This window comes from Monosiga brevicollis, genomic scaffold (assembly GCF_000002865.3).
Source record: "Monosiga brevicollis MX1 MONBRscaffold_17 genomic scaffold, whole genome shotgun sequence".
NCBI lineage: Eukaryota > Choanoflagellata > Craspedida > Salpingoecidae > Monosiga > Monosiga brevicollis.
Genome location: NW_001865054.1, coordinates 627,727 through 638,668, shown reverse-complemented (window position 1 = coordinate 638,668; position 10,942 = coordinate 627,727). Strand labels below are relative to the sequence as shown.

The following is a 10,942-nucleotide window of genomic DNA, read 5'->3' as shown; positions in this document are numbered from 1 at the left end:
CACGGCATGTTTCTATCGTAGATGCACCCTGTGATCGTGCTTGATGTGCAACCTGTACCTGACTCATGGGGTTGGGATCTGCGTGTCTTTCTGCTGGATCATCTTACAGGGATTGCAGCTGACGACCAAAGAGCAGGAAATTGTGCGCGGCTTCATCGACACGGCGTTTATGATGTCCGAGGGTAAGCTAGCATGACCTCATCACCCTTGCGTGGTATCACATTGCCTTATCGCATGCGTGTTCGTTTTTCAGGTGGCAAGCCAGACCTGAGTGGCTTCCAACTAGACTGGCTGCGCCTGCAAGCCAGTCTGTCGGGCAAGGCGACGCGCCACCCGTTGATCAAGCACGCGCCCATTGCATCGGCACTCAACCTGGCTACGTTTCATTCCTACTTGGCCGAGGATGTGGGCATGGAGACATTTGTGCGCGAGGCTGCGCTACCGGGGCAAATCTATTATTACCCCCGCTTCTTCCAGAACGCCTTCACAGACTGCCTCAAGTCAGCGTCTCAAGCTCGCTTCGCATTGAGCTTTGCCCAAATCTGTGACGGTTTTATCGACAACGGCACCGGTTTTATGCCCGACGGCCAGCGGGAATTAAGCAACAAGGCCTTTGAGATGGCATATGGTTGCTTGGACAAGATGGCGGCGTGTGCTGCTCAAACACTTGGCCAAATCGCTGATGTGCATATCCGCATGGCCGAGAAGGTAAGCCCTCGGTACAGATCCCAGGCCTTGGGGACCTCTGCAGCACTCTCATACTCGTTCTTGCACGCACACTAGTTGGCACCACAGCATGCCGTGGATTTTATGGCCAAAAGCAAGAAGCCAACTGTCGAGACACTGCCCGGGTCTGAGTCCCTGCAGGACACTCTCAAAGAGGAAACCGTTGAGTGCGTGCTGCACAAATATACTACACGCTTTTTCGATGTTGAGGGAATCTCGTGCAACTTTGCCTTTTCCTGTCTAGCATCAACGCCTCGTGCCCTTTTGCTCATTCTTGTTTTGTGACTTGTTTTGTGACACCCATAGACTCTCGGCGCGCCAACAGCTCCTTTCCGATGTCTGCTGGGCGCTCAATCATTTGAATACGATTCCTGTGGCCCATGTGTCGTTGACGCCCCGCGGTATGTCCTTGGCGGCATGCACCTTGAGACAAAAGCAACTAGTATTTGATGCGTTGCACGGATACGCTGCGCCACCTCACTCGGATACACTGCGTAGCCTTTTTGGTGGATGCTATCCACAAGTGGGTGGGTGAAGGTCTACCACGTGTGGTGACAACGTCGTCAGGCGTCCCCATGCGCCCCAGCCTTGCGCTCGTGCGTGTCAAGGTGTGTGTTACGATCATGTTCCGTGGTGCACGTTCATCTCTGTTTTCCTGCGCCCCTACCGCTGGGTTGCACTTTGAATGATGCTTGAGAACAATTTGTTTCTTTGCATGCCTTGTGTAGACGTTCATTTCGGCCATTCGTGGCGTGGAGAACTTTGTATCCATGGATGTGTCCAGCCTCTTCTCGCGTCTGCTGCTGGAGCAGGTTAGTTTCCTGTCGCGCAGACGATTTTCCAAATTTGCCGCGCGCCGTGACGTGATTCGTTGTCCAGGGAGGGGAGTCTTGCCTCAATGCTCATGAGTCCGTGTGACGGCCTTTGCTACAGTCAATCTTGGACGAGCACCGCACAACTTTGGCGGGGGTCTATGTCAAGTTTTACTGCGATATGATCTTCAGTCATGGCAACAACGGGCGCATTGTCAACAGCGCCAGCCGGCACATGCTCATCTCCATGTCTGGCTCCAGTGGTTTCAAGGCCGAAGACTACACGGATGCACGCGGTATGCCTGGACTTGCAATAGAATGCCGTTGCTCAGTCTTTTGACCCACCATCCTTGCTTGATGTCTGATTCTCGTTGTCGGGATGTTTTGCCGGCACCTGCCTTTACTTGCTGCAGAGCTTCAAGCGCTGTGCCGCTTGGTTGGACCCTTTGGCATCAAGCAGCTGAATGACCGCATGTTGGGGCGAGCTGCCAACGCCATTGGTGACCTCAAGGTGATTGTGGGGAAAAACGGCAAGCTTGTTGAGCTGGTTCAGCATTGTGAACGTGCCACAGCAAGTGAAGATGTCCTTCGCAGCTTGCAAGGTGTGATGCTCGCGCCCTCCTGCTGAACCAGCAAAGGGTTCATTGCCTTTCCGCCCGCCTTTTTCAATCTTTGGTTTCTGGAGTTGAGAGCCTCTTGCTCGCCGTTTCTGGGCCAAGCTCTGATCACTTCCTCCACCTGGATTGATTGGGCTAATGTGTTCTTGTGGGGTTGGTGCCCTCGACAGATTTGGAAGCCTTTACGTCCACCCTGTGCTTTTTGGGCCTGGTACTGGACTTTCGCAAGTATATGCTTGCCGCGCTCGAAGTTGTGCTCAAGGACCGCATTCCCTTCGTGTACAGCGCCATTGCAGAGCTCAACATGCAGATTCGCGCTTCCGTACGTAGCATCGGGACTTGGCCGTAGCGGGCCGGCATGTATGGGTTGCAATTATCAGGGGGGGCGATTGGCGCAGTTGAATCATGTGACTGTGTGACACGGCATGCATTTCTGTAGTCTGTACAGCTGCTCGCCTTGACCGCAGGCATTGATATGCAAGTGGATCCACAACTCGAGCTCGTGCTCCATTCCAGTCGCTGTGCGTAGTTTTTTTTGCCATGCAGTTTACCTTTCCCTGTCCAAGATGGGCGCGAGCGCGTGTTGTTTTCAAGTGTCGTCTAACGGTCGGGTGCCTTGCCTTCTTCCAGCGGGTGGCTCGGACCAAGAATATCAGTTTTGGATCACGTTTATGGCCATGTGCGCTGCGTCTGTGCGCCACATTGGATCAGCAAGCTCCGGCTTTGCATTCAAGGCCAACGTGGATGCCTTTGAGAACAATGCCATGGGTGCGGCCACAGCCATCTCAGCGCTATCGGCTGCCGCTTTCAAGACAGTTGCCCAACAAGGCATGGAGCGCCAGACGATCCAGATCGGACAACTCATGCTTTTGCGCGTACGTCAAAACTGAGAGCTGGGGTTTTCCCATCTTCCCCGTCTTTCTACGGATCTTTCTTTCCCCATGCAGCTTGTGCAGATGCCGTCGCACTGCGCCGTGGTAGACGTGTCTCACTGGCCTGATGTGAAATCGTTGCACAGATTGCCTCGACGCTGCTGTTGCGCCAGATGGCTGGTGGCGACACGCGCAAGAACCACCGCGTGGGCCTAGCAATCTTAAACACGGTGCGTTCAATGTCATGTCAACGCGTAGGCTACATTTGAGCCTTGCTCCAGGGTGATTATTCTGAGCCGAATTCTGACGGCCGTGGCCTTGTAGATCGTTGAATCAAGTCCTTTTGTGACGGCTGATCAGCTGGAAAAGTACTTGCCATACACGCTTGTGCGCGCAGCCAATAACACTCTCTTTACGGTATGTCGTCGCCTGCGCATGGGTCTGCCTGCTGACATGCTCTCGTCGCTCAACCTCATTCGAGCGCTCCATGATACCTACAATTCGCAGCGTGGAGCCTCGGTGACCATGTTTGAGACTGAGTAATGACAATTGTGTTTGCATGTCAATTCTCATTCCTTTTTCAGTCACTCCAAAGCGGGTGGCACGTGGCGTCCTCGATCCCTCTGCATGCTTGTTGGAGCGGTGGTTGCCTTTGTGTCGCTGTGCTGTGAGTATTTTGTGTGTGCGTGTGTGTGTGCCCAGAATTCACGCCTGTGCTCTGGCCCTACTGATGTTTGTACACCCTCGTTCAACGAAGCAAAGGGGGAAGGGGAATGCAACGGCAGAGCGGCTCTGCAACAACAATAACACAGATCACTTTGTTGAACCACCGATTTTAAAACGTCAGACAAAACAAACAAACAAACAACAAGGATCTCTGCGCCTCTTTTCTCATTCAAGCGACCCATTGGCAAGCTCGCTTGGCGAATGCTCGGCTCGCCACCGGGGGTTGCCTGTGAGTGCGCTATTCCAAGCTAGCGAAGTGAGGCGGGCAGGGCCTGATCATGGTGTTGAGCAGCGGCTCCGAGGCGGAGCAGCTTTTGGCTCACCGCGATGGCGCGGTCCGCCAGAGGTTGCTGCTGCGCTTGCGAAGCGACGACCCTGACTCAGACAAACAGGCGTCGCTCGTGGGGGTCAATGATGCTGCCAGCCGCGTGGCACAACGGCAACAGCAGCGTCGGGCCAAGCAAGCACCGGAGCCTTCTGGATCACGAGGGAAGTTGAGTACGCAGACGGGCCCTGACGGCGCTGATCTGGATGCAGTGCAGAGGCTTATCGCTCCAGCACTGAACATGCTTGTGCAGAACAAGTTTCTGCCTTATCAATCAGCACCCGCCTTGCTTCAATTCCTTATCGAGGCGAATGCTCCAAGTCACGTTTGCGCAGCCTTTCAAGCTCATGATGCGGTGCGTGTCTCGTTGCTTTCTCCCACTGACCCCTCCTCCTGCCCTGTTCCCTCTTGGCCTCTCATTCGTCTTCGCGTATCCTTTTTCGGGGTGCAATTCAATAACACTGCACCTCTCAGGGCACAAAACGTCTATTACATCTCCTTGGAGGCTCGCCAGGGCCCACTCAGACGTGTGCACATAGTTTGGTGCGCGCTGTCAATCTGACCAGCACGCTCCTTGCCTGGTGTGCTCGGCACGCCGCAGAGCTCGAGTCCACCGGTCAAGTCGACCTTGCAGCGTTCAAAGGTGTTGGCAGTCTGACACCGAGCTCCATCGATGATGTCGTGGCCCTAGTTCAGAGTGCCGCCGTTCTGGCACCGCTGGCGGATCGCCACTCAGATGCTCCAAATGCTCTTGGCGCCATCATGAATGCTCTTCACCGCTGGCCATCCGACAAACCGCGGCGCCTCCCCATCAGTTTACTGGCGCCAATTGTAGGCTTGTTGGAGGGCAAACCTTCCACAGCGTCAGGCGCTAGTCCTGACTGGTTTCTGCGTTTCCTCCACTTTGTGGCTGTGCACGTGGCGGCCGACTTGGACCGCCAGCAGTGCGATCAGGAAACGCGAGTTCGAGCTTCGGCTGGCGAGCTGGAGCTAGCGCCAGAGCAGGCGCAGCTTGTACAACTTCAAGGCTCATTCTTCTCGGCCTTGCAGGATCTTTTCTTTGGAGCAACTTGTGCTCGGGCACGTGCAACAACAGCGCGCATTTTGCAAGCCATGCCAAGTGGCACGTTACCCAAAATCTTGGTCCAACAGCTTGGTTTTCATCTGCAAAGCCCGTCCAACTCCCGGGAGCATCGTCAGGCCTTTATACAAGCCTCTGCGCTGTACTTGCGTCCCAGCGCCGCCGCAGAAGCACTGCTCGTCCTGATGGAAAAAGCCATTCACGAGGCGTCTTCTGCAGAGTTTGATGAGCATTGGCTGGCGTGGGTGCTTGCGTTGGGAGACCTTGTGGCTTCAACGGAGCATGTCACAGACACTGTCTATGATGTGCTGAGCGATGCGGTATTGCATGAGCTGGTGCTAACGGTTGAGCGCCACGATAGCCATGCCACTTTGGATGCCTATTTAGCTGCTCAGCCGGCGGATGCCATTGCAACTCCCCTTTATCAATTGCTCAGCAAAGCACGCCTTGTCTCAGCCGGCAAGGTCCAAGCTGCTTCCCAAGTCCTTGAGGAGAGCAATGACGTACGTTTGAGTTCCTGCGCAGACTGCTAATCAACGTGACTTACCCGCCTCCTGGTCCATCACATCTGGGCGGCTTCCCCTTGTTCCCGGCCCAGTGGCCGCTCGTGAAGTTTCAGACTCACCAACCTTGAATTGCGTCCGTGCAGTCTTCTTGTGCGCCGGCAGCAGCAGAGTACCTGATGTCCGTGTTTCTGCACAACAGCGCCCACCATCGTCAGCCTGCTCGCACAGCTCTGAGCAGTGAGTTCACTCTCACGGTGTTTTCCTTGGTCGAGTGACCCACTTTCGTTTCGCCTTCAACAGCGTGGCGGTAGCGGCGGCAGTGCATGTGTCTTGGGGTAATTCATTTCACCGTGAGCTAACCTAGCTCCATGTTGGTTGGTGCTGTATTAACAGATTTGTTGGCACGGACGGAACATGTCCATTGGGCTGCCTGCCTGAGTGCAAGCGCTCTTGTTTTGTTTCGCGCCGTTGCAATACCAGATGATGTACGGGCGGAAGGGCTGGGGATCTTTGCTGATTTGGCTCATGCCCCGTATTCTCTCTTTTGCACCACCGTACTGCGCAAGTATGTCGAAATGGATTGCTTGTCAGGCCTTGACCCTCTTGACGCGCATGTGCTTGCTGTCTGTGTCTGAGATCGGGTCCATGACAAATAATATACTGTTGTTACGACTCTTAGCCTGGTTACGAGGCACGGCTATGATGCGCAGGGTCATCCGCGAGCCACAGTGTTGCAGCGCTTTGCTACTGCCTTGGAGGATCAGCTGGTTGCCCGCATTTTGCGGGCCACCGATGCTGAAGCTCGCTGTAATGGCTTGCTCTTACTGCAGCCATTTGCGCCTGAGCTGTCACAGTATGGTAGCAATCTCAAGGTGAGTACGCACGTGTTTGCTCAACCACGCTCTCTTGTCAGCATTGAGTGGATGACACTCACGCTCGAGTTGGCCACGTGGGTCAGTAGCTTACACGGGTGCTGTTACTATCAGGCGGTTTTAGGCGTGTTTGTAGAGGACGAGGCGTCGAACGTGGCTGCCGCTGCCATGGATTGTCTGCGCCTTTTGGGTATTTGGCATCCGTCAATCCTGGCTCGTGTCCTCGCGTTTGCTTACAGCAGCAACGCGACCTTGCGCGAGGCGGCCCGAAAATATGTCCTCTCGTTCCAAAGTGTGCACATTGCTACGGCTGGTGCTGAGGCCGACGTGCGGCCTGCTATCGTGACCTTGGCCCTTGAAGAACTGGCGGGGGTGGCGGTCGAAGGTCAATTGCGCCTTGCAGCTCCGCGCCCAGCTGACGCCTGCGAGGTCACGACGTTGGCGCTGGAGGTGCTTGATGCTGTCACGGGCTGGCAGGTTGAACGAGGCTGCATGCACGATGCCTTTCAAGTCATGGGTGCTGTAGAAGCCTTTGTGGGCAAGCGGGCCAAGTTCGCGCCCGTGGCGGCCCAGACGCGGGCGTGGACAATGCTGACGAACAACCGACAGTTGACGCCTGACTTTTTGCAATGGATCATGGGTCATGTGCGAAGTAGCCGGGCAGCGCTCGAGGGCGCGCAGACGGACGGCTTGTTAGCTGGTCTCGGCAGTGGTCAGATCGACCGAGACGCGCTGGTGCAAGCGGTGTGTGGCCTCGAGCTCTTGGGTCCCCAAGACTTTGAAGTCGTTGTGGCGTTTGCGGCCGCCAATCCCGCTGCTGCGCCTTACTTTGCTGGTCCAGTTTGCCGTTACCTGGCTCAGGCGCCACAGCATCAGCGTGGCAGTGCCGGCGAGCGGTTGCAGGGCTCCAAAACGGGTGGTGCGTTGCCCTTGTTGACAAAGGTGATGCTCACACCAGAAACGGATGTAGAAGCACAGCGAGCATTGCAGGGCGTTCTGGCTGCACCCGGTCGTGAACAGGCGATGGTACAGCAGGAGCTGGCCTCAAAGGCCGATCCTCTCGGTGCAACGAAAGACGACTCCGGGGAAATGGATCCGTCGGCATTCACAGTGGCACCGGAATTTGAGCAGATGGCCATGCCTCAGTTGCCTCAAACCGGCAAGGCATCGCGTGACGCCTTTTTGTCTTTGGAGCGACAAGTCGATCGCCTAACCCAGACCTGTACGTTCTGTTGCTTGAAGGCTCGCTTCCGATGGTGCTGTCTGTTATGCAAAGTTGTCGTGGCTGTCCTCACTGCGCGTGCAAATCCTGCCCGCGGCCGGCCGTAGTGGCGGAGTGCCAAGAACAACTGAGGCTGGCACGCGAGCAGGCAGAGGGCTTGGATGGCGAGCTGGTCACGGCCCAAGAGCAGAATCTATTCTTACAGGAGCGCTGCAACCTACTGGAGCAAAAGGGCGCACAGCAGCGCATGGCTTTTGAAGCAAAGCTACGGCGTACATGCGACCAATTGGGGGTCGGTGTGGAGGATGGCAATGGACGCAGCGTTGAAGCGTGGTCGGCCCCGGGCCATGATGATGCGAGTACGGCGCAACTGGAGCAAAAGCTGCAGCAGCATGCAGAACAACTACGGCAACAGCGCGAGCAGGAGCTGGTCGCTCTCTTTGGGCAAATGGACCCGGCTCGACTGCGCCAGACCGAGAACTGGTCGGTATCGGGCTATGGAGTCGAGGCTGTGGATGGTGAGGACATGACCGTGGACCTTGCTGACTTGCCAGTAGCAGAACGAGTCAAACTGCTAGAGATGCGAGTCAAGCGCGAGGAGGAATCGTTGCAACGGGCTCGAGCTTTAACTGTTCAGATGAAGCAACAGCGCCAACAGCGACGCGTGCCATCTCAGGCGGAGGGTAAAGACGCCGCAGCAGGAAGAGATGGGGGCTCTCGGATCGCTGTGCGAGCACGCCTGACCGATGTGGCCAGCCTACGGGCTTTGATGGCGCCTGTGACCCAGGCAGTGACCATGTTGCGGAGCCTGGCTAATGAGGTGGATGCCTCGGAGCCACATGAGGGTGTGCAGCGCGTCTTTCAATACTTGCTGGCGCACTCGTTGCGGGGGGCGACCGGCTTTGTGGAACAACTGGCAGCAGCAGGCACGGGCGGTGCCTCTGATGCGACGATGGGCGGAGGGGACTTCCGACTTCCGACTTTGGACGAGGCGACGGGGCAAAGTTTGGGTCGTTGCGCGCAGCTACTGTCAATGGCGGGAGACTACGGGCTCCAGAGCTGGGGACGCCGTGAACTCTCGGCGGATACGCGGGGCACACTTGAGTCCCTGGGGTTATCGGCGTTGCCTACGGCGGGTATGTTGGCTCAGCGTGGAGGCGAGGTGTTTGAGGCCATTTTGCATCGGGCGCAGGCGTTGCAGCAGCTGTATCCTACGTCGCGTGTGAGTGCCGATCTTGAGACTGTGCGGGTGGCTATGGCACGGGCAGCCGAGCTGGATCCAGTGCTTGCTCCACGGCTGCGACGAACTGCCGAGCTGGTCTTTGATCGGCTGGCGCACCTGTGGCCATCGGCAGCCTTTATGCCCGGCTTACATTTGAGGAGTTTTCGTTGCAGTATGCTGGTGCCCAAGTCCAAGGGTGTGGGTGCAACACCGGCGCCCGGTGACGACAGCGATTCGTCGGCCTCAGAACCAGAGCACGAGGTCGGGGCGAAGGACACGTCGTTGCCCGCGCGACCTGGGGCTGGGACCGGCGGAGGTCCGTCGGCTCCTCGGAAGGGGCGGGCAGCATTGCGTCGCCAATTACCGGTGTTTGATGTTCAGGCCAAGACGGCGGTGGCTACGGTCGCGTTGCCAGCCAAGGTTTACTGTTTTGAACGCTGTTTAGTCCTGGTTAGGCGACATGGGGCTGGCCGGAAGTTGGAAGCCTGTTTGGAATGGCCAGTTCTCACCCTAGAACAGTTGCACGGCAATCTGCCCTTTGCTTTGCTCAAAGCGCCGGCGCCAGGAGCCGGGGTTATTACGATTCGCTTCAAGCAGACTCTGGACGTGACACAGCTCCTCGATTTGGCTGTGAGTCGGCGCCAGGCCGCTCTTGCAGCCTGTGATTAGTTGTGCCCCAGATCTAGGCTCTGACCCCTATACTTCTCTCTGTACTGTACTCTAATTGATGTGCTTGTTGGTGATGGGGTCACAACTCTCTTTTATGGAGCTATTGCCATAGTATGGCTTGTTGAGATTTTTTGGTCGTTATGTCTCGATGTGATCCAGCAGGCTGCCCTGGTGAATGCTGGGTGTTTTGAGTCACATCTGAATTGAAAGTGGGCGCCTATCAACTCGCTTATGTCGGACACATAAAGTTCTTGTTATCTTCCGTGTCCAAGTGTTGCATCGCGCGTGTGTCTCTCGTCCTCTGATTGTCCCTGATCGTCTGCCCGCGCCTGTCTGCCGCCCTTTTTGTCTCGCGCGCAGTGAGCTTATAAACGGTTTTTTCTTGTCTCATGTTTTATGTCATCCATGCAAAACGATGCTGCGGGACTTTTTATTCGTTTTGTGGGAGAAGCAAACAAAAGGCAACTTCAAGTCCAATCTCCACACGTGTTGGAGCCAAACAGAGGAGCTGAATTCGGTGCGTTTGTCCCTTGCGACAAAGGCAAGATGTCGCATGACGAATGTTCTCATGTCCAACGTTCATGTGGGTGGGTTGCAATCTGAAGTATACTTTTTAAAACGGTCGCTCTACTTTTCGTTTTAATTTAGGGTGTTATTGTAGATGTAATATCGAACAATAAGGAAGGTAATGTGCAAGCAACTTACAAAATTGCTGCTTTCTGTCAAGAAGTTGCAGCCTTGAACAGTTGTTCATGAATCGCCTTTTGACTTTGCTGTGCGGTGCGTCTACTGGCTGGGTCGGATTGACTCACATGTCAAGTTGATGATGCATGGCCGATCGGCAGATCCTCTCAAAAAAGACCGTGAAGAGAGTATGGCAGCCAGCTTCAGGAGCGCATTGACTCTCACATGACCATTGGTTGATGAGTGAGCTGTGCCGGCGACCAAGCAAGGAGACCAAGCAAGGCCTACAATCGATCAGTTCTCGGGCCAAAGACCCACAACGTTTCTTTATCATGTGACTGGCATGAGAAATCACCTCAATTGTTCCTCGTGCCTTATATTCCTCAACACAAGACGCGAGGAAGCAGGCAAAGGGAACTTTGTGGTCACGAGCACGGGCAGTTAAAAGGAATCAGTTAAACAGTACCAGGTGAGAAGGGAAGGGCAAACGGAGCGCGTCGAAGAAGCAGAGAATGGTGGCTGAATCAAAAACAGACGAACAAAAAGGCGAACAGGCCGGTGGTGTTCTCGACACGCCGGATGATGACCCAGTTTGGGCCAAGACAAAT

The 10,942-nt window shown here is 55.6% G+C and overlaps 2 protein-coding genes across 2 annotated transcripts in view; both read left to right on the top strand.

The window, feature by feature from the left end:
* MONBRDRAFT_37880 (uncharacterized protein) overlaps nt 1-3,748 on the top strand; it is a gene marked incomplete at its 5' end in the record, with an annotated part of 12,360 nt that extends 8,612 nt beyond the window's left edge. Inside the window, 11 exons of the mRNA XM_001747562.1 lie at nt 110-182; nt 254-708; nt 1,455-1,538; nt 1,660-1,834; nt 1,952-2,140; nt 2,326-2,477; nt 2,595-2,676; nt 2,786-3,030; nt 3,174-3,257; nt 3,352-3,444; nt 3,535-3,748. Coding sequence (XP_001747614.1) covers nt 110-182; nt 254-708; nt 1,455-1,538; nt 1,660-1,834; nt 1,952-2,140; nt 2,326-2,477; nt 2,595-2,676; nt 2,786-3,030; nt 3,174-3,257; nt 3,352-3,444; nt 3,535-3,570 — 1,668 coding nt within the window. The 3' untranslated portion in view covers nt 3,571-3,748. The remainder of the gene's footprint in view (nt 1-109; nt 183-253; nt 709-1,454; nt 1,539-1,659; nt 1,835-1,951; nt 2,141-2,325; nt 2,478-2,594; nt 2,677-2,785; nt 3,031-3,173; nt 3,258-3,351; nt 3,445-3,534) is intronic.
* Nucleotides 3,749-4,031: 283 nt separating this feature from the next.
* On the top strand, nt 4,032-9,650 carry MONBRDRAFT_9840 (uncharacterized protein; the record flags this gene model as incomplete). Its single annotated transcript, XM_001747561.1, has 5 exons — nt 4,032-4,433; nt 4,553-5,662; nt 5,865-5,902; nt 6,345-7,759; nt 7,867-9,650. 5 exons carry the CDS (start codon nt 4,032-4,034, stop codon nt 9,648-9,650), a joined length of 4,749 nt encoding a protein of 1,582 aa, XP_001747613.1.
* Between the last annotated feature and the right edge of the window lie 1,292 nt (nt 9,651-10,942).